Source organism: Oncorhynchus keta, unplaced genomic scaffold, assembly GCF_023373465.1.
Source record: "Oncorhynchus keta strain PuntledgeMale-10-30-2019 unplaced genomic scaffold, Oket_V2 Un_contig_2627_pilon_pilon, whole genome shotgun sequence".
Lineage (NCBI taxonomy): Eukaryota > Metazoa > Chordata > Actinopteri > Salmoniformes > Salmonidae > Oncorhynchus > Oncorhynchus keta.
Genome location: NW_026284881.1, coordinates 45,580 through 68,479, shown reverse-complemented (window position 1 = coordinate 68,479; position 22,900 = coordinate 45,580). Strand labels below are relative to the sequence as shown.

At 46.0% G+C, this 22,900-nt stretch overlaps 1 protein-coding gene and 1 long non-coding RNA gene across 4 annotated transcripts in view; one reads left to right on the top strand and one right to left on the bottom strand.

The window, feature by feature from the left end:
- Positions 1 to 922: 922 nt before the first annotated feature.
- Positions 923 to 22,900, top strand: part of LOC127922575 (uncharacterized) — a 42,785-nt gene continuing 20,807 nt past the window's right edge. Inside the window, exons 1-2 of the long non-coding RNA XR_008111665.1 lie at positions 923 to 1,159; positions 19,468 to 20,007. This is a non-coding gene — a long non-coding RNA (uncharacterized LOC127922575). The remainder of the gene's footprint in view (positions 1,160 to 19,467; positions 20,008 to 22,900) is intronic.
- Positions 1,417 to 22,900, bottom strand: part of LOC127922572 (zinc finger protein 431-like) — a 49,741-nt gene continuing 28,257 nt past the window's right edge. The window contains exons 2-4 of one of the 3 annotated variants that reach the window (XM_052506418.1): positions 7,121 to 7,218; positions 6,634 to 6,808; positions 1,417 to 3,269 (exon numbers count right to left, since the gene is read on the bottom strand). In XM_052506418.1, the coding sequence (XP_052362378.1) occupies positions 1,747 to 3,269; positions 6,634 to 6,808; positions 7,121 to 7,218 (1,796 nt within the window). In that variant the 3' untranslated portion in view covers positions 1,417 to 1,746. Of the gene's footprint in view, positions 3,270 to 6,633; positions 6,809 to 7,120; positions 7,219 to 19,244; positions 21,033 to 22,900 lie in introns of those variants that run through there. The other 2 variants (XM_052506420.1, XM_052506419.1) reach the window with 2 other exon arrangements.

Genomic DNA, 22,900 nt, shown 5'->3' with positions numbered 1-22,900 from the left:
GAACATTCATATTGGACTGTACAGCCTTACCTATAGAGTAGCACCACCACCCATCAGCCCATTCTCTTCTTGATGTCAAAGCTACAGTGTATTGTTGCTGTAGGAGTTTATGATTAATAATCCTATTTCAAGACACACTAAGATGTCACCATACTATTCATTTAAAGCCCCTCTGTCAGATATAAATCATCAGAGTGGGAAACCAACTGACATGGAAACAATGGAGCAAATGTATCACTATCAGAGGGGTGTATTATGACATCAGATAGAACTACTCAGACATTCCAAATATCACTTGATTATCAGAGGGGTGTGTTATGACATCATATAGAACTACTCAGACATTCCAAATATCACTTGATTATCAGAGGGGTGTATTATGACATCATATAGAACTACTCAGACATTCCAAATATCACTTGATTATCAGAGGGGTGTATTATGACATCATATAGAACTACTCAGACATTCCAAATATCACTTGATTATCAGAGGGGTGAATTATGACATCAGATAGAAGTACTTGTTATTATTTATGTAATAACCATCATATATTAGTTAACTTGGAGTCACATGATGATATGTTGTGTGATCCTCCCATTATGACTTGGGAACCCATGTAGTTTATTAGGCTACAGATGAAATAAGTTATGAACTTCACAGGGTGGTGAAAGTGGAGGTGATGAGCTTGATGCTCCTTTCCAATACATTTTGAGGTTCTTCTTCTGGTGACATGATGATCGATGCTTGGTTGCCATTTGACAAATAAAATAATAATCTCATCATTCGGGTAAAAACTTTTATTCAACCAGTGGGAGGTTTGTAAATGCCACCAGGAAAGTGGAAAGAGGAACTCTTCATTGAAACAATGATAAACAGCAATCTGTGGGAGAGTTGTGGTTGGTATTATAAAATAAGGATCTGCTGGAGTCCAAGTCAAACCAAGATTCTTTATTTCTGAGCTCAGAGAGAATAACAGAGTTACACAGCGCAGTGGAGACAGTCTGAATTCCTGAAGCATTGAGTGATTGGCACATATCTTTATAGTTTCCTGTTCCTGGGCGGGACTTTATTCATACAAGGACACAGGTGCAAATTGGTTTGCAACACAGGATGATAGTCCCAAGAACAGGAGCTTATAATAGGACAGTTTCACAAGGTTAGTCACATACTCAGTTATGTGGACACACAAACAATTAACATTTTCCATTACAGAGTCTGAACATTTTCATGTCATTAAATCATCAGTGGGCTACAATGCAGATGTCAACAATGGAACTAATGCATCACATCCAAATATCACTTGATTATCTGTAGTGCTGGAGGAATGACACACCCAGATAAACACACAAAGAGTTTTAAAAAATGACAATTTAAACACATGGAATCTGATCTACTCTATATTCAAAATGACATACTCCATATCCAATTCATGTTTTCTAATAAAAACAAACAAATATATTTTAGAGTATACCCTGTACCATTTAATTTAATCTGGTAAAGACAGGTAAACACATTGTCAGTCAACAATATAAGACAACAGGAGCACTGTGTATGTTCTCTGATGAATTTTAAGTCAATGTGATGTGAAATATCAATATACACGCTAAGAGAAGTCATTTCTCTCTCCTGTGTGGATTCTCTAAAGACGTTTAAGTGACTGTTATGAGTAAAATGTTTTCCCACAGTCTGACCTTTTGTAAGCATTCTCAGCTGTGTGCAGTCTCATGTGTTCTTTCAGGCTTCCTAAATGGGCAAAAGCTTTGCACCCTGGGAGGAGTGGAAAGGCTTCTCCCCTGTGTGTATTCTCTCGTGTCGTTTCAGGTTCCCTAAATTGTTAAAACTCTTTCCACACTGGGAGCAGTGATAAGGCTTCTCCCCTGTGTGTATTATCTCATGTTGTTTCAGCTCCTTTGACCGGATGAAACACTTTCCACATTGGGAGCAGTGGTAAGGCCTCTCCCCTGTGTGTATTATCTCATGTTGTTTTAGGTTCCCTAAATTGTTAAAACTCTTTCCACACAGGGAGCAGTGGTAAGGCTTCTCTCCTGTGTGTATTCTCTCATGTAGTTTTAGGGTCCCTAAATTCTTAAAACTCTTTCCACACTGGTAGCAGTGGTAAGGCTTCTCTCCTGTGTGTATTCTCTCATGTTGTTTCAGCGTCCCTGAACGGTTGAAACCCTTTCCACACTGGGAGCAGCGGTAAGGCTTCTCTCCTGTGTGTATTCTCTCATGTAGTTTCAGGCACGCTTTCCGGTTGAAACTCTTTCCACACTGGGAGCAGTGGTAAGGCTTCTCTCCTGTGTGTATTCTCTCATGTAGTTTCAGCTCCCCTGAACAGACGAAACACTTTCCACATTGGGAGCAGTGGTAAGGCTTCTCTCCTGTGTGTATTCTCTCGTGTTGGTTCAGGCTTGCTTTCCGGCGGAAACTCCTTCCACACTGGGAGCAGTGGTAGGGCTTCTCCCCTGTGTGTATTCTCTCGTGTTGGTTCAGGCTTGCTTTCCGGCTGAAACTCTTTCCACACTGGGAGCAGTGGTAAGGCTTCTCTCCTGTGTGTATTCTCTCATGTTGGTTCAGCTCCCCTGAACAGACGAAACACTTTCCACATTGGGAGCAGTGGTAAGGCTTCTCTCCTGTGTGTATTCTCTCATGTTGTTTTAGGTTCCCTAAATTGTTAAAACTCTTTCCACACAGGGAGCAGTGATAAGGCTTCTCTCCTGTGTGTATTCTCTCATGTAGTTTCAGGTTCCCTAAATTGTTAAAACTCTTTCCACATTGGGAGCAGTGATAAGGCTTCTCTCCTGTGTGTATTCTCTCATGTAGTTTCAGGTTCCCTAAATTCTTAAAACTCTTTCCACATTGGGAGCAGTGGTAAGGCTTCTCTCCTGTGTGTATTCTCTCATGCTGTTTCAGCGTCCCTGAATGGCTGAATCTCTTTCCACAATGGGAGCAGTGGTAAGGCTTCTCTCCTGTGTGTATTCTCTCATGTAGTTTCAGGGATGTTTTCCGGTTGAAACTCTTCCTGCACTGGGAGCAGTGGTAAGATTTCTCCCCTGTGTGTATTATCTCATGAGCTTTCAGGTGTGTTTTTTGAACGAAACACTGTCCACACTGGGAGCAGTGGTAAGGCTTCTCCCCTGTGTGTATTCTCTCGTGAGCTTTCAGGTGTACTTTCTGGTTAAAACTCTTTCCACAGTGGGAGCACTGGTGTCGTCTTGCTGGTTTGGACGTCCCTGGCTCTGGTTCCTCTGAGTCTGGTCTTTCTCCTGCCAAATACAGTGTTATTTTTACATTACTTATTTTATTCATCCTGTTTTACAAGTCAGAACACAAAAACCTAGACAGTTCTAGGACACTGAAGACACAGACGTCGCTGGATTCCAATCAGCAGGTGGTTCTAAATATATAACTTTCATAGCTGTATGATACAGAATGTGACCTACACAATTCCTTAAACATAAAATAACTAAAGTAATTTTGTGTGTAAGTCCAAAACTTGTTTTTACGTCACAGATACAAAGCACATCAGTAACATCTCCCCGTTGTTGAAAGGGTTCGGCACATTGCTGTTTAAATGGACCAATTTGTTATTTAGACATTCACAGATTTTCAACATTTTGATTAGCGCTGATGTCATATTTTGGGTAAATGTTCCTAAAACTGATAGTAACAACAATAAACAAAAATATAAACGCAACATGTAAAGTGTTGGATGTTTCATGAGCTGAAAAAAAAGATTACAGAATTTTTTACATCCCTGTTAGTCAACATTTATTCTTAGGTTAGGATAGAAAACACAAAAGTTTCCAAAACTGTAAAAATAGTCTGTGAATAGAACAGAACTGATATTGCAGGCGAGAGCCTGAGAAAAATCCAATCAGGAAGTGACTCTTATTTTGAAGCCTCTGCGTTCCTATGCATCCCTATTGACCATTGAAAGGGATATCAACCATATTCCTTTTTCTATGGCTTCCCTCATGTGTCTTCAGTCACTAGACATAGTTTCAGGCTTTTATTTTGAAAAATGAGCGTGAACGACAACATTGCGTCAGTGGTCAGGTGGTGGCTCTCAAGAGTGATTTGTGCGTAATAGACAAAGGCGGCCATTGTGCCTCTCGCTCCTCGTGAAAAGCCAATTGTCCCGGTTGATATATTATCGAATAAATATTTGAAAAACACCTTGATGATTGATTATAAAAAATGTTTGCCGTGTTTCTGTCGATATTATGGATCTAATTTAGATTTTTTTTCGGCGTTGCCGTGACCGCAACTTCCGGTGGATTTCTCAACAAAACGTGAAGAATAAACGGAGGTATTTCGGCTATAAAAAATTATCTTTATGGAACAAAATTAACATTTGCTGTCTAACTGGGAGTCTCGCGAGTGAAAACATCCGAAGCTCATCAAAGGTAAACGATTTAATTGGATTGCTTTTCTGATTTTCGTGACCAAGCTCCTTGCTGCTATCGATAAACTTACACAAATGCTTGTCTTGCTTTGGCTGTAAAGCATAATTTCAAAATCTGAGATGACAGGGTGATTAACAAAAGGCTAAGCTGTGTTTCACAATATTTCACTTGTGATTTCATGAATATTAATATTTTCTAGTAAGATTTTTTGTCCGTTGCGTTATGCTAATTCGCAAGTGTATTATGCAAGTGTACAAGCTTAACTTCTTGTTAATCTAGCCACCGTGTCAGATCTCAAAAAGGCTTTGTGGCAAAAGCAAACTATGCGATTATCTGAGGACAGCACCCCATCAAACAAACACATGACAATCATAATTCATCCCGCCATGCGTGACACAAACCTCAGAAATAACAATATAATTTGTGCCTTACCTTTGAAGAGCTTCTTCTTTTGGCACTCCAATATGTCCCATAAACATCACAAATGGTCCTTTTGTTCGATTAATTCCGTCGTTATATCTCCAAAATGTCCATTTATTTGGCGCGTTTGATTAAAAAAAACACTGGTTCCAACTCGCCCAGCATGACTACAAAATATCTAATACGATAAATGCTGTCCAAACATTTGAAACAACTTTCCTAATCCAACTTTAGGTATTTTAAAACGTAAATAATCGAGAAAATTTAAGATGGGATAAACTGTGTTCAATACCGGATAAAAACAACGTGAAGCGCGTGACCTGGAGCGCGCATCAAAACATTAGAGAGCACTAGGCTGGACCCTCGTTCTGAATAGCCGAACTTCTTCATTTCTCTAAAGAAAACATCAACCAATTTCTAAAGACTGTTGACATCTAGTGGAAGCAATAGGAACTGCAACCAAGTGCCACAGAAAAGTGCCACACAAAACCATTTGAAAACAGAGTCACCTCAACAACAAAAAATTCCTCCTGGATGGTTTGTCCTCGGGGTTTCACCTGCCAAATAAGTTATGATATACGCACAGACATTATTTTAACAGTTTAAGAAACTTTAGAGTGTTTTCTATCCAAACCTACCAATTATATGCATATCCTAGCTTCTGGGCAGGTAGCAGGTAGTTTACTTTAGGAACGCCAGTCAGTTATTCAGCCAGACCTATATGCCATCTCTTTTGCCTCCCTCTTCATCATACCATTTTTAAATTCCTCATCAATCCACGTGGATTTAACAGTCATTTTCTTAATGGGTGCATGCTTATTAGGAACTGGGATAAGCAATTTCATAAACGTGTCAAGGGCAGCGTCTGGTTGCTCGTCATTACACACCACGGACCAACAAATATTGTTTCCATTGTTGGAATCGGCTAAACTTTGAACATGGAGACATTAAAGAAGTGATAGGAAGTTAGGAAACAATTATATGATCTCTTATATAGAACATTAGGCCCAGCCTTTTGGAACGTTGGTTGTCCTAGATATGACTACTATATTGTGATCACAACATCCGATGAATTTGAATACTGCTTTCAAACAAATTTCTGCAGCAATAGTAAAGATATGATCAAAATATGTTGATGATTTAATTTCTATACTGTTTGTAACTACCCTGGTAGGTTGATTGATAACCTGAACCAGGTTGCAGGCACTGGTTACAGTTCAAAGCTTTCTCTTGAGTGGGCAGCCTGATCACAGCTTTGCTCCAGTATTAGTTAATTAATTAACAGTGTCTTGAGTTTAGTTTGCCTGTTCTACAGTCTTGTAAAGATAGGGGGTTGACTGGGACAGGCAATGTAACATCCATAATGTTTTATGGAAATGTTTTTGTAAAACAAGCATCTTACATCGATCGGATCATTGAAACTTTCTCTCTAAAGCGGACTTTCATCAAGGTTTTATATGGTCTATTGGTTTCTCTCTTTTCATTGGCAGAATCATTTTTCAGTGTTATGATATTCATAACATCCATATACACCAGTCTATCTTCCTGTCAACTAACTGGTGGTCCTTCTGTAGCTCAGTTGGTAGAGTATGGCGCTTGTAACGCCAGGGTAGTGGGTTCGATCCCCGGGACCACCCATACGTAGAATGTATGCACACATGACTGTAAGTCGCTTTGGATAAAAGCGTCTGCTAAATGGCATATATTATTATTATTATAACAGAACTCTGCTGGTTGTCCTGGTAACAGATACCAGTGGACAGATCTATTTATTTGTTCAAACTGAAACTCCAGCACTTACTTGGAGTCAAATCTGATCCTTTCCTCTCTTCTCCTCCTCCCACAGTTCCACTCAGCCCCGTTGTTTTCCTGCAGTCCACCAGCAGCACAGACAACCTCTTCATACCCAGCAGTAAGGTGCTACCGGGAGAGGCACGACACTGGGACTCCAGGAGGGAGGAAGGGCGAGCGTTGTCCTGGTAACCATAAAGAGGAGACACAGACACATATCATTATGGATGCTGATGTCACTGTTGTCATAAAGTGCTTTACAGAAACCCAGACCCAGACCCCGATAGAGCAAGCTGTATGCTAGACCAGATTAAGCTGTATGCTAGACCAGACCAAGCTGTATGCTAGACCAGATCAAACTGTATGCTAGACCAGACCAAGCTGTATGCTAGACCAGACCAAGCTCTATGCTAGACCAGACCAAGCTGTATGCTAGACCAGACCAAGCTGTATGCTAGACCAGACCAAGCTGTATGCTAGACCAGATCAAGCTGTACCATCTGGTGTTCTGATCCGGAGAGACTCTCCTCTGCCTCGTCAGCATCAGGATGTTGTTGAGGCTCCCCAGAGGATCCACGATAGTCATGTCTCTCTCCTGTGTGAATGAGAACATCAAACAGATGGTAAACTTATGACCATCTATTGCAATCAGAGTCTTACAAGAGGCATGAATATGTCTAAAATGGCCACTTTCATCATGATTTCCTAAAATATTCCTAAAAAATTCCACAAAATGGGTGGCTTTTGCGTCCCTTTGTTATTTTAAGTAGAACATATTGTAGCGACCCGCACAGACAGCTGTGTGTTATGTGTTAGGCTAGGGGGTGGTTGTGTTGTACTGACCAGTACCCGGTGTTCGCGGGGTCCGACATGTCAATCAACCTGCTATCTGCCAATCACGGGAATGCCTGGAATGTTCTGATGCCGGGCATCCTGGTGGTTGGCGGAGTGGCGTGGAGGGGGGTTGGGCAGGGGGGTGGAGCATTGGAAGTTAAGACCAGGTTCAGCCTTTGTTCTCTCTCTCTTACGTCTGGGCTTCACAAGAGAAGGTCACGATTGGCTTGTGGGTTATCTGTCATCTATTTGGCGTGTGCTACGGCCCAAACAGTAGCCTGTGTAAAGTTGGTTTAATAAACCGTCAATTCGCAAACTCAAGCCTCTGTCTGGACAATTGTTCATTTATGATCTAGTCAGGTCATTACATTGGTGTCAGAAGTAAAAACGTTGATACAAGTTAGCCAGCTAGCTAGCTGACTTATGTGGCTAGCTACCGTAGGTGAGAACGGGGATTGAAAATGCTTCGAGGGAATCCGAAAGTGAAGGTGGAGGTAGGGGACGATTATGGCCAAGGAGGTGCGTGTGAATGGACGTCGGGGCTCTGTCTGAGGAGATCGCCAGGGCGTCGGAGCGCAGAGGCCGCTTGAGGGAGGACGTTAGAGCGATGGCGGCTGAAGCGGGCATGAGTGCTTCGTCGACTGTATTTCGCGCGGATTCTGGTGGGCGGACCGAAGTGGTGACGTCGACGCGGCGTGGCGAGGAATCTGGGGCTCAGGATGTAAACAAACATGGCGGCGCCCAGTTCCCGGCTGCGTCCGTATCTGTTAAGACCCCGAAGTATTCCGGTAAGGCGGATTGGGAAGCTTTTCATGCTCAGTTTGAACTGTTAGCTCATTTTAGGGGGTGGTCGGATGAAGAAAGGGCACTGCAGTTGGCTTTATGCCTCACGGATGAAGCTCTGGCCTGTTTGATATTGATTAGCCCCGAGGACAGGCATGATTATGGTGCTTTAGTGGGAGCACTGAGGAGGCGCTATGGACAGTGTGTACAGCCCGGGCTACTGCGCTCCGAACTGAGTAATAGACGCAGGCAGCCTGGAGAGCCTCTACGGGTGCTAGCTAATGACATTGAGAGCCTCTCTCGGCGGGCATATGCTCACATGCCCCCCTCCGTGCAGAGCGAGCTAGCACGGGACCAGTTCATACAGGCGCTCTCTCCTACGGATCTGCGCATACAGACCCAGCTGGCTCATCCTGAGTCATTGCAGACAGCCTTGGAGATGGCTTTGGAGAGGGAGCTGGTGTGGGCTGGGGCTTCAGCTGGGGCTTTGGTGGGGGTGCAGGGAGACACACCCTCTGTGCGAGCTGGGGGCAGGGCAGCCCAGAGCCGGAAAAGCCTGCTTGGGTGGCCGAAATGACAAAACTCATTTGTGCTGTGTCGCTACAGGCGGAACGAAACACACGCCCTGGTCCCAGGGTCTGCTGGGGTTGTGGCCAGCCAGGCCATCTGCGCCGAGATTGCCCCATGTCCCCCAGAGCTCAGGGAAACGGCTCGGGGTCCGCATAGACCGGGTAGTGCGGACCCCTGGCTTTCTATCCCAACCACCATCATCTTCAGGAGGAGCCCACCGGCACAGACGGGGAAGCAAGGCTCCACTTCCCCCAGAAGCAGACGAGGGCAAGCGGATGGAGCCTGTTGTTGTGGTGGGCCGGACCTGTGTTGGGGACTTTTGTCATGTCCCTGTCACTGTGGAGGGGTGCCCTGCTCCGCCCTGGTGGACACTGGGTCCACAGTAACCCTGGTGAGGCCAGATATTGTGCCAGGTTGGACTCAGTGTGAGCCTACAACTGTGCAGCTCCGCACAGTCACAGGTGAGCTGGCACCCATGAAAGGGAAGGGAATAATGACTCTGACAGTAGGGGGCAGGACTGTGCGTCATCCTGTGTGGGTGGCGGCTGTGCAGGACCCTTGTATCCTGGGGTTGGACTTTCTTAGGAGCACAGGCTGCCAGTTAGACCTAAATAGGGGCACACTGAGCTTCCAGGGAGGGACGGAAGTCACCATGGCCCCCCTAATGTCACATTCACTCAACCCAACAAACCCTTTACTCCAACAGTTAAAGCAGCAGAGACCCATGGCTGCGCCCCCCCCCACAGCTGTGTGTGACTTTTCCCCAGTCCCCCTGTCACCTACGGCGGTGTGTTACATTCCCCCAGCTACCTCCATGACACAGCCCTCTGTGAGCCCGGGCCGCACCCCCCCAGCCCAGCTACCCCAGATGGGAGAGGAGAGGACACTGTCTGCAGTGAGGGAGATATGGGGGAGGAACTGTGTTGGTCTTGACCCTGAGCAGCAGGAACGGTTGTGGCAGTTGCTGTTTGAATTCAGAGACAGCTTTGCGTTGAGTGAGGAAGAGGTGGGTCAGACTCATCTGGTGCAGCAGGAGATCGACACAGGTGATGCTCGACCCATCAAGATGCGTCCCCGCCGTATCCCGCTGGCACGCCAGGAGGCGGCAGACAAGGCTGTGTTGGAGATGCAGCGGGCAGACTTCATTGAGCCCTCAGACAGCCCCTGGGCGGCGCCAGTCGTCATGGTTCCGAAGAAGGGGGGCAAGCTGAGGTTCTGTGCGGACTACAGGCGGCTGAATGAGGTAACCAGGAAGGACTCATACCCCATACCACGTATCGATGAGTCGCTGGACCTGGTTAGGGGTCCTCCTGGTTCTCCTCACTAGACCTCCGCAGTGGCTACTGGCAGGTGCCCCTCTCCCCAGAGGCCAGAGCCAAAACTGCGTTCTCCACTAACAGAGGACACTGGCAGTTCAAGGTCCTGTGCTTTGGCCTGTGCAACGCTCCAGCTACTTTTGAGCGTTTGATGGACAGGGTGCTGGATGGCATCCCCCGACAGCAGTGTCTGGTATACCTCGATGACATCCTGGCCCATGGCAGCTCCTTCCAGTCAGCCCTGGGGGCGCTACGGCGTGTGCTGGAGAGGGTGGCTGCCGCAGGTCTGAAGCTCCACCCCGAGAAGTGCCACTTCATGAGGAGAGAGGTGTCCTTCTTGGGCCACCGAGTGGGGAAGGTGGGGATCAGCACCATGGAGGACAAGGTAGGGGCTGTCAGAGACTGGCCCACCCCCACCGACCAGCGTCAGCTGAAGAGCTTCCTGGGCCTGGCCTCGTACTACAGGAGGTTTGTACGGGGCTTCTCAAGCGTTGCTGCTCCACTGAACCGCCTGCTGCCGAAGGACAAGGCTTTCACTTGGACAGTGGAGTGTGAGGAGGCGTTCAACACCCTCAAACGTGCACTGATCGAGGCCCCGTGCTCGCCCCCTGACCTCACCTTGCCCTTTATCCTGGACACAGACGCGAGCAATGTGGGCATGGGTGGGGTGCTGGCCCAGGTGGGGCCAGAGGGGGAGAGAGTGGTGGCGTACTTCAGCAAAACATTTGACAAACATGAGCGCCGCTACTGTGTCACCCGGCGGGAGCTCTTGGCTGTTGTGGCTTCCGTCAAACACTTCAAGTACTACCTGGGTGGTCTGCCCTTTACTGTAAGGACTGACCACTCTGCTCTCCAGTGGCTCATGTCTTTCAGAGAGCCAGAGGGGCAGGTGGCACGCTGGTTGGAGGAGCTTCAGCCGTATGACTTCACGGTGGTGCACAGGGCAGGGGCACGCCACTCCAACGCCGACGCCATGTCCCGTCGGCCCTGTACTGCAGACGGCTGCCGCCACTGTGAACGGAGAGAGGGACGGGAGAGAGAGCTGCGGGCAGAGGAGGGTGTCTGTGCCACAGTGTGTCGGGCGAGCGGGCCTGTCTGCTGTGAGCTGCAGACTGTCGACGTGGCTGAATGGCGGCAGCAGCAGGGACGGGACACAGACCTACAGCCAGTGCTACAGTGGGTAGAGGCGCAGGTGAGGCCACCATGGGAAGAGGTGACAGCGCTCTCACTCGCGACCAAAGGGTTGTGGTCGAAGTTTGAGAGACTGCGGCTGGCTGATGGCGTGCTACAGCGGGCATGGAAGGAGTCAGCTACGGGAGAGGAGAGGTGGCAGGTGGTGGTCCCAAAAGCATTGCGGGAGGCTGTGCTCCAGAGTACTCATGGGGGGTGGGGACTGGACACTTTGGGGTCACAAAAACACTGCGCCGTCTCCGTCAGGGCTTCTACTGGGGGCAGCACAAGAGGGATGTGGAGGACTTTTGTCGCCACTGTGACAACTGCACAGCGAGAAAGGGCCCCCCAGGCCGCTCTCATGCTCAGCTCCAACAGTTCCCAGTGGGGGCTCCCATGGAGAGGGTGGGAGTGGATGTAGTTGGGCCGTTCCCCACCACAGACAGTGGAAACCGCTGGGTGCTCACGGCCATGGACTATTTCACAAAATGGCCCGAGGCCTATGCTCTGCCTGACCAGGAGGCAGAGACCATCGTCGACGCCCTGACAGCGGGGATGTTCAGCAGGTTTGGAGCTGCAGAGTCCATCCACAGTGACCAAGGCAGAAACTTTGAGTCCCGTGTGTTCGCCACCATGTGTGAGAGGCTGGGTATGCACAAGACCCACACTACTCCTCTCCATCCTCAAAGTGATGGCCTTGTGGAGCGCTTCAACAAAACGCTTGGACAGCAGCTGGCCATCGTCTCTTCCAAACACCAGCGTGACTGGGACAAGCACCTGCCTATGGTCCTCATGGCATGCCGCTCCGCTGTCCAAGACTCCACCTCCTGCACGCCTGCCCTCCTCATGCTGGGGAGAGAGATCCGCACCCCTGCGGAGATGGCGTTTGGTCGGCCCCTGGATAGCCCTCATGTTCCTCCGGGGCCGGAGTATGCCCGGAGACTCCAGGACCGCCTGGAGACAGCCCACACCTTCGCCAGAGAGCAGCTGGTGAATGCAGGTGTGAGGCAGAAAAGGAACTATGACGTGCACACCCGGGGAAGGCACTTTGTGGCTGGGGAGCTGGTCTGGGTCTACAGCCCCCTAAGGAAAAAAAGGCAGATGCCCCAAGTTGGACAGTCACTGGGTGGGACCCTGCAGTGTCCTGGAGAGGGTAGGGTAGGTTGTGTACCGGGTGCAGCTTCCTCCCAGGGGGAGAAAGGTGGCACTGCACCGGGACAGGTTAGCCCCATACAGAGGGGCCTCTTCTCCCCAAACCCCAGGAACCCCCACAATTCCCCTCTCTGGCAATGACATTCTCCAGGCACCCACCCTCAGGTGCCGCAGACAAGGCTCCAGACAGCCCACTCCCCCTGTCCCCCCCCCCTGTGTCACCGCGTGGTTCCCCAGAGCCACGGACTGTATTACCCGTTCCCGCTTCCTTGTCACCCATATCCCTGCCTTCATCCCCTGGGTCCCAGAGGGGCACTCTGCGACCATCACGGCCACGCAGGCAAAGGAGACCTCCGGGTCGCTTCAGAGACTTTGTTTGTTCCCTCGGGGACGAGGGACTTTGTGGTGGGGGGGCTGTGTAGCGACCCGCACAGACAGCTGTGTGTTATGTGTTAGGCTAGGAGGTGGTTGTGTTGTACTGACCAGTACCCGGTGTTTGCGGGGTCCGACATGTCAATCAACCTGCTATCTGCCAATCACGGGAATGCCTGGAATGTTCTGATGCCGGGCATCCTGGTGGTTGGCGGAGTGGTGTGGAGGGGGGTTGGGCAGGGGGGTGGAGCATTGGAAGTTAAGACCAGGTTCAGCCTTTGTTCTCTCTCTCTTACGTCTGGGCTTCACAAGAGAAGGTCACGATTGGCTTGTGGGTTATCTGTCATCTATTTGGCGTGTGCTACGGCCCAAACAGTAGCCTGTGTAAAGTTGGTTTAATAAACCGTCAATTCGCAAACTCAAGCCTCTGTCTGGACAATTGTTCATTTATGATCTAGTCAGGTCATTACAATATGCACCAATATTGAATTTTAAAAGCCTGTTATATTAGATGAGGGGAACTTTAATATAGACCACATGGAAAAGTCAATACATCTAATTGAAAAGTCCCTCAAATATATGAACCAATTGCAGATCGAACCTTTAACAATTCCTACAGTACTGAACAACATATTCAAGTGTAGAACTTCAGTAGAATGCCCCTTTAAAACCACACATTAGTTCAACAACAGCATAGTTTGTGTCCCTGTTTAAGACAGTACTCACTGGTGTTAATCTGATATTCTGTCTCTTCCTCTTTCACTCCCAAAACGTCTTCCTCCTTCACCTTTATTGAGATAGCATCCTCTTCCTCTATAAACGGTTCTTTCTCTTCTTTCACTATAACAGCCTCCTCTTCCTCCTTTTTCATTCTGCAAGATTCTTTCTCCAAACAGCAGACCTCCTCTTCATTAGCAAGGGAGGAGTAGTTTAGTGAACTCATGGTCAGGGATGTTATCTAGCTAGCTAGCATTAGCGTCTAGCCTAGTGCTAGGCTCAGCATAAATCTTTAACAAGTTTGCAAATTAAGGTACAGTTAACCAGTTAATACGTCAACAGAACTGTGTTTAAAACACTGAGATTAGATCACGAACATTAAGATGGTCTAAAGCGTCAATCTTTCACTTTTATGTTGGCTAGCAAGCTACCGACGTGGTCGAAAGAGTTGGCGCCTTGTTGTTCATGAAGAAGCGTCCGTCCAGTCCATTATACGTCACGGAGAATCATCACCTGAAAGACGCTCATCGCCATCTGCTGACTGGAGTGGGTAACGCAGTTTGGAAACAATAGTTACTACACTTTTTGTATTGGAAAGAACGTCATAATTATTTAATAATAAGCTGATACATTTTCTCTTCCAAATAATACGTTCCTGTACACAGACGTAGAAGCTCAATATGAAAATGTAGATGATTAATAAATACTTATATGAATAGGTAGTGTGTTGATATACATTTTCTCTGTTAATTTTTCACATTCTTTTTTATCTACATGTGACCATACTATTCCCTTAAAGCCACGCTCTATAAGATACAAATCATCCTGTAAACAACAGAACAAATGCATCACATGCAAATAGCACTTGATTATCTGTAGTGCTATACACTGAGTAGACAAAATATTAAGAACACCTGCTCCTTCCATGACGTAGAAAGACTAGGTGAATCCACTTCAATCTGTGTAGATGAAGGGGGGAGACAGGTTATATAAGGATTTTTAAGCCTTGAGACATGAGACATGGATTGTGCATGTGTGCCATTTAGAGAGTTAATGGGGAAGACAAAATATTTAAGTTACTTTGCACGGGGTATGGTAGTAGGTGCCAGGCACACCAGTTTGTGTCAAGAACTGCAACGCTGCTGGGTTTTTCAGCTCAACAGTTTCCCATGTGTACCAAGAGTGGTCCACCACCCAAACAGTGGTGGTTTGTGCCGTTTAAGATGAGGCAGGACGATGTGTTTTTTCATGAGCATGGCCTTAATTCTATTACAGCATATTGGACGACTGTCATTCATATTTCACTCACCCTGTTCAATGTAACAGCAATAGGTTTAGGCTACTACATGATACTCTAATTGTCCCTATACCCATCATGAGGTAGCAACCTAGCCTATGAATGAAAGTTTAGAATGTAGGTTCACACAGGTCGAGAGAACATTTTGCGATGACAGACAGTGACACATAGACAGACAGTGACACATTCAGCCTGAGTTTCAGAAATATAATTGAATCAAAGACCGTAACATTGAAACTGACATACTTCATATTTAGTTACAATCAAATATTATTTGTCACATGCGCTGAATAGAACAGGTGTAGATCTTAACGTGAAATGCTTACTGACAAGCCCTTAACCAACAACGTAGATAAGAAAAATAAGGGTTAAGAAAATATTCCCAAAATAAAACGTTTAAAAAAGTAACATAAAAAACAATAACGAGACAAAATACAGGGGGTACTAGTACAGAGTTAATATGGAGGCTATATAGAGGAGGTACCAGTACAGAGTTAATGTGGAGGCTATATAGAGGAGGTACCAGTACAGAGTTAATGTGGAGGCTATATAGAGGAGGTACCAGTACAGAGTTAATGTGGAGGCTATATAGAGGAGGTACCAGTACAGAGTTAATGTGGAGGCTATATAGAGGAGGTACCAGTACAGAGTTAATGTGGAGGCTATATAGAGGAGGTACCAGTACAGAGTTAATGTGGAGGCTGTATACAGGAGGTACCAGTACAGAGTTAATGTGGAGGCTATATAGAGGAGGTACCAGTACAGAGTTAATGTGGAGGCTATATAGAGGAGGTACCAGTACAGAGTTAATGTGGAGGCTATATACAGGATGTACCAGTACAGAGTTAATGTGGAGGCTATATAGAGTAGGTACCAGTACAGAGTTAATGTGGAGGCTATATAGAGTAGGTACCAGTACAGAGTTAATGTGGAGGCTATAGTCAATGTGGAGGCTATATACAGGAGGTACCAGTACAGAGTCAATGTGGAGGCTATATACAGGGGGTACCAATACAGAGTCAATGTGGAGGCTATATACAGGGGTTACAAGTACAGAGTCAATGTGGAGACTATATACAGGAGATACCAGTACAGAGTCAATGTGGAGGCTATATACAGGGGGTACCAGTACAGAGTCAATGTGGAGGCTATATACAGGGGGTACCAGTACAAAGTCAACGTGGAGGCTATATACAGGGGGTACCAGTACAGAGTCAATGTGGAGGTTGTATACAGGGGGTACCAGTACAGAGTCAATGTGGAGGCTATATACAGGAGGTACCAGTACAGAGTCAATGTGGAGGCTATATACAGGAGGTACCGGTACAGAGTCAATGTGGAGGCTATATACAGGAGGTACCGGTACAGAGTCAATGTGGAGGCTGTATACAGGAGGTACCAGTACAGTGTGAACGTGGAGGTTATATACAGGGGGTACCGGTACAGAGTCAATGTGGAGGTTATATACAGGGGGTACCAGTACAGAGTCAATGTGAAGGCTGTATACAGGGGGTACCAGTAAAGAGTCAATGTGGAGGTTATATACAGGAGGTACCAGTACAGAGTCAATGTGAAGGCTTGCTCGTGTTTCTTGGCCCAAGCAAGTCTCTTCTTCTTTTTGGTGTTCTTGAGTAGTGGTTTCTTTGCAGCAATTCGATTCAAATAAACTTATTTTCCACCATTATTTGCAAATAAATTCATAAAAAATCCTACAATATGAGTTTCTGGATTTTTTTCCCTCATTTTGTCTGTCATAGTTGAAGTGTACCTATGATGACAATTACAGGCCTCTCTCATTTTTTTTAAGTGGGAGAACTTGCACAATTGGTGGCCGACTAAATACTTTTTTGCCCCACTGTGCGAAAAGTGCAAATCAATCCCAGAACAACAGCAAAGGACCTTGTGAAGATGTTGGAGGAAACAGGTACAAAAATATCTTCATCCACAGTAAAATGAGTCCTATATCAACATAACCTGAAAGGCCGCTCAGCAAGGAAGAAGCCACTGAAGAAGGGCCTTGGTTAGGGATGTATTCTTGTTTTGAATCCCAGCCTCCGTAGGAGGCCTTTTGCCTTTTGGTTGGCCGCCGTTGTAAATAAGAATTTGTTCTTAACTGACTTGCCAAGTTAAATAAAGGTTCAATTATAAATAAATTAAATTAAAATAAAGTACAGAGAGATAATTGATGAAAACCTGCTCCAGAGCACTCAGGACCTCAGACTGGGGCAAAGGTTCACTTTCCAACAGAACAACAACCCTAAGCACACAGACAAAGGACAACGCAGAAGTGGCTTCGGGACAAGTCTCTGAATGTCCTTGTGTGGCCCAGCCAGAGCCTGGACTTGAACCCGATCGAACATCTCTGGAGAGACTTGAAAATAGCTGTGCAGCGACGCTCCCCATCCAACCTGACAGAGGTTGAGAGGATCTGCAGAGAAGAATGGGAGAAAAATACAGGTGTGCCAAGCTTGTTCCTGTTAAGACACCTGGCCAGCTGAGTGCAGGTGGGCTCTCCTGTCAACATGAGGCTCCTGTTGCAGCCCTCAAGGGCACATTGACAGATTTTCCACCTAGTCCTCTCTGGGATTCAAACAAGGCATCTTTCAGTTACTGGCCCAACACTGTTAACCGCTAGGCTTCCTGCAGCAGGAGCTCCATGTTGACAGGAGAGCCCACCTGCATTCAGCTGGTCAGGGGCAGTGGTGCCCTGTAAGTAACAAATGTATCACTATCAGAGGAGTGTATTATGACATCATATAGAACACATATGTCAGAGTCAAGGCCCGCGGGCCACATCCGGCCCGCGAGAAGGTTTTTTACGGCCCCTGGGATGATCTTGATTTATTATTAGAACCGGCCCGCAGACCGCAGCAAGCCGGCAGCCCGCAGATCTTTTACACGCACCAATACTACATTTCCCACAATGCAACGGTGACGCACCGAGCAGTAGGCTGCTTCATTTCAATATTTATTGGCACAGCAGTTGTCAGCATCACAGTAAAATTAACTTTCAGATACCCATCAAAAATGGCAAAACGGAAGGTGGACACTGAGAACCTGGGGGTTTCAAACAAGGTGGGAGTCGGAGTATTTGTTCACGGAGGTAGCTGGAAAACCTGTGTGTCTTCTGTGTGGAGAAAGTGTGGCGGTACTGAAAGAGTATAATCTGAGACGACATTATGAAACGAAACACGCGGACAAAAACAAGAATATGGACATGGAACAAAGGCTACAAAGGCAGAGGAATTAAAACGAGGCCTCAAATCTCGACAGGCTCTGTTCAAAAAAGCCACATCACAAGGCCAGGCTGCTGTCAAGGCCAGTTTTATTTTGGCAGAAGAGATCGCTAAATCAGCCCGGCCATTTACGGAGGGGGATTTCATCAAAAACTGCATGATTAAAGTTTGTGACGAAGTTTGCCCAGAAAAAGGCAACTCTTTTTAAATGTGAGTCTGAGCAGAAACACCATTGCCGAGAGAGTAGACCAGTTGTCCATCAATCTAAAAGAGCAGCTTGTGAAAAAGGGAAAAGATTTCATTGCATATTCCTTGGCTGTGGATGAGAGCACCGACATTTCTGACATTGCCCAGTTGTCAATTTTCATCCGCGGAGTGGACTCCAGCCTAAGCGTGACAGAGGAGTTTTTGGCTTTACGTCCTATGCATGGCACAACTACGGGGCATGATTTGTATGAAGAGGTGTCAAGATGTGTAAATGAGATGGAGCTGCCTTGGGAAAAACTCGTGGGTTTGACAACCGACGGAGCACCTGCGATGTGTGGACACAGGAGCGGACTGGTGGCGAAGATACGGGAAAAGATGCAAGAGGAAAACGCGACAGGTGAGCTGACAGCTTATCATTGTATCATACACCAGGAAGCGTTGTGCGGTAAAGCCTTGAAAATGGAGCATGTAATGAGCATCATCACGCGCACAGTTAACTTTATCAGAGCCAAAGGTTTGAATCACCGCCAGTTCAAGGCATTTCTGACGGAGTTAGAAACGGAGCATGGTGATTTGCCTTATCACACAGAGGTGCGATGGCTAAGCCAGGGAAAGGTGCTTCAAAGATGTTTCGAGCTTCGTGAGGAGATGTGTCTGTTCTTGGACAGCAAAGGGAAAGACACAACACAACTCCGAGACGAAATATTTCTGTGTGAAATGGCTTTTCTGTGTGACATTACGAGTCATCTGAATGCAATGAACTTGCAGCTGCAGGGTCGGGATCGTGTCATCTCTGATATGTACAGTACAGTGAAGGCATTTAAAACCAAACTGACTCTGTGGGAGACGCAGATCATATTGGAATATATTTGTTAGGTACTAGACTATATGTCATTGAGACTATGATAAACAGCGATCCTTGGGAGAGTTGTGGATAATATAAAATAAGGATCTGCTGGAGTCCAAGTCAAACCAAGATTCTTTATTTCTGAGCTCAGAGAGAATAACAGAGTTACACAGCGCAGTGTAGACAGTCTGAATTCCTGAAGCATTGAGTGATTAGCACATATCTTTATAGTTTCCTGTTCCTGGGCGGGACTTTATTCATACAAGGACACAGGTGCAAATTGGTTTGCAACACAGGATGATAGTCCCAAGAACAGGAGATTATAATAGGACAGTTTCACAAGGTTAGTCACATACTCAGTTATGTGGACACACAAACAATTAACATTTTCCATTACAGAGTCTGAACATTTTCATGTCATTAAATCATCAGTGGGCTACAATGCAAATGTCAACAATGGAACTAATGCATCACATCCAAATATCACTTGATTATCTGTAGTGCTGGAGGAATGACACACCCAGATAAACACACAAAGAGTTTTAAAAAAGGACCATTTAAACACATGGAATCTGATCTACTCTATATTCAAGCTGTAAACACATTGTCAGTCAACAATATAAGACAACGGGAGCACTGTGTATGTTCTCTGATGAATTGTAAGTCAATGTGATGTGAAATATCAATATACACGCTAAGAGAAGTAATTTCTCTTAAATGACTGTTATGAGTAATATGTTTTCCCAGTCTGAGATTTTCTAAGCCTTCTCCTCTGTGTGCAGTGTAATGTTTTCTTTCAGGCTTCCTAAATGGGCAAAAGCTTTGCACCCTGGGAGGAGTGGTAAGGCTTCTGCCCTGTGTGTATTCTCTCATGTCGTTTCAGGTTTCCTCTCTGGTTGAAACACTTTCCACATTGGGAGCAGTGGTAAGGCTTCTCTCCTGTGTGTATTCTCTCATGCCATTTCAGCATCCCTGAATGGTTGAAACACATTCCACACTGGGAGCAGTGGTAAGGCTTCTCTCCTGTGTGTATTCTCTCATGTTGTTTCAGCTCCCCCGAACGGCCGAAACACTTTCCACATTGGGAGCAGTGGTAAGGCTTCTCTCCGGTGTGTATTCTCTCATGTCGTTTCAGCGTCCCTGGATGGTTGAAACACTTTCCACACTGGGAGCAGTGGTAAGGCTTCTCTCCTGTGTGTATTCTCTCATGCTGTTTCAGCTCCTCTGAACGGCCGAAACACTTTCCACATTGGGAGCAGTGGTAAGGCTTCTCTCCAGTGTGTATTCTCTCATGCCGTTTCAGCTCCCATGAATGGCTGAAACACTTTCCACACTGGGAGCAGTGGTAAGGCTTCTCTCCAGTGTGTATTCTCTCGTGCCGTTTCAGCTCCCCCGAACGGCCGAAACACTTCCCACATTGGGGGCAGTGGTAAGGCTTCTCTCCTGTGTGTATTCTCTCATGCTGTTTCAGCTCCCCCGAACTGCCAAAACACTTTCCACATTGGGAGCAGTGGTAAGGCTTCTCTCCTGTGTGTATTCTCTCATGCTGTTTCAGCTCCCCCGAACTGCCGAAACACTTTCCACATTGGGAGCAGTGGTAAGGTTTCTCCCCTGTGTGTATTCTCTCGTGGGCTTTCAGGTGTGCTTTCTGGTGAAAACTATTTCCGCACTGGGAGCAGTGGTAAGGCTTATCTCCTGTGTGTATTCTCTCATGTTGTTTCAGCTCCCATGAACGGCCGAAACACTTTCCACATTGGGAGCAGCGGTAAGGCTTCTCTCCTGTGTGTGTTCTCTCATGCCGTTTCAGCTCCCATGAATGGTTGAAACACTTTCCACACTGGGAGCAGTGGTGTCGTCTTGCTAGTTGGGACGTCCCTGGCTCTGGTTCCTCCGAGTCTGGTCTTTCTCCTGCCAGACAGTGTTATTTTTAAATAGAGACCCGAATGAAACCACATGATAAAACAACCTTGCTACGAGGGTAAATCCTAATCAGATCTCTCAATAACCCGAGGCCAGTTTTAACAATCTTAGTGTGATTTTAAAACAAATGTAGAGCTTCCTGTTAATTACTGATATGTTTACATTACTTATTCATCCTGTTTTACAAGTCAGAACACAAAAACCTAGACAGTTCTAGGACACTGAAGACAAAGACATCGCTGGATTCCAATTGAACAGGTGGTTCTAAATATACAACATTCATAGCTGTATGATACAGAATGTGACCTACACACTTCCTTAAACATAAAATAACTAAAGAAGTAATTTTGTGTGGAAGTCCAAAACTAGTTTTACGTCGCAGATACAAAGCACATCAGTAACATCTCCCGTTGTTGAAAGGGTTCGACACATTGCTGTTTAATTGGACCAATTTCTTATTTAGACATTCAGATTTTCAACATTTTGATTATCGCTGATGTCATATTTTGGGTAAATGTTCCTAAAACTGATAGTAACAACAAAAAACTAAAATATAAACGCAACATGGAAAATGTTGGATGTTTCATGAGCATCACTGTTAGTCAACATTTATTCTTTGCCAAGATAATCCATCCACCTGACAGTGTGGCATATCAAGAAGTTGATTGAACAGCTTGGTTATTACACAGGTGCACCTTGTACTGGGGATAATAAAAGGCAACTAGAAAATGTGCAGTTTGTTCACACAATAATGCCACAGGTCTCTGAGGGAGCGGGCAATTGGCTAATAGCTCTGTTTGTTCTTCACGTTTGGCTGAGAAATCGCCCGGAAATTGCGGTCACAACTCCAAAAAAGATTCCAAATTAGCTCCATAATATCGACAAAAACATGGCAAACGTTGTTTAGAATCAATCCTCAAGGTGTTTTTCTAATATCTATTTGAAAATATATCAGTCGGGACAATTCCTTTTTCTCTAGGACCGATTGGAGTAATGGCTACCTCTGCACTTTATGCGATAATCTCTCTCGGAGCCACCATGTGACCACTTACGCAATGTGCCCCCATACGGCTATTCTTCAACAGAAATGCGTAAAACTACGTCACAATGCTGTAGACACCTTGGGGAATACGTAGAAAGCGTAAGCTCGTTGATGGTACATTCAAAGCCATATAGGGAGTCATTGGAACGCAGCGCTTTCAAAACCTGGGGCACTTCCGGATTGGATTTTTCTCAGGCTTTCGCTTGCAACATCAGTTCTGTTATACTCACAGACAATATCTTTACAGTTTTGGAAATGTTAGAGTGTTTTCTATCCAAAGCTGTCAATTATATGCATATTCTAGCATCTTTTCTTGACAAAATATCCCGTTTAAAACGGGGACGTTTTTTCCCCAAAAATGAAAATACTGCCCCCTAACACCAAGAGGTTTTAAGGTAATCAGAAATATTTAGGACTAACTTATTCCTTGACACCCATTCTGAAACTAACTGCAGCTCTATGTTAAGTATTGCAGTCATTTCAGTCGATGTAGTAGCTGACATGTACAGTGTTGAGTCATCCGCATACATAGACTCACTGGCTTTACTCAAATGTCATTGGCATGTTGTTGGTAAAGATTGAAAAAAGAAGGTGCCAAACAGCTGCCCTGGGGAATTCCTGATTCAAACTTGATTTTGTAGCTTTGGGGCGGCAGGTAGCCTAGTGGTTAGAGCGGTAGGCCAGTAACCGAAAGATTGCTGGATCGAATCCCCGAGTTGACAAGGTAAAAAACTCTGTTGTTCTGCCCCTGAACAAGGCAGTCCTAGGCCGTCATTGAAAAAAACATTTTTTCTTAACTGACTTGCCTAGTTAA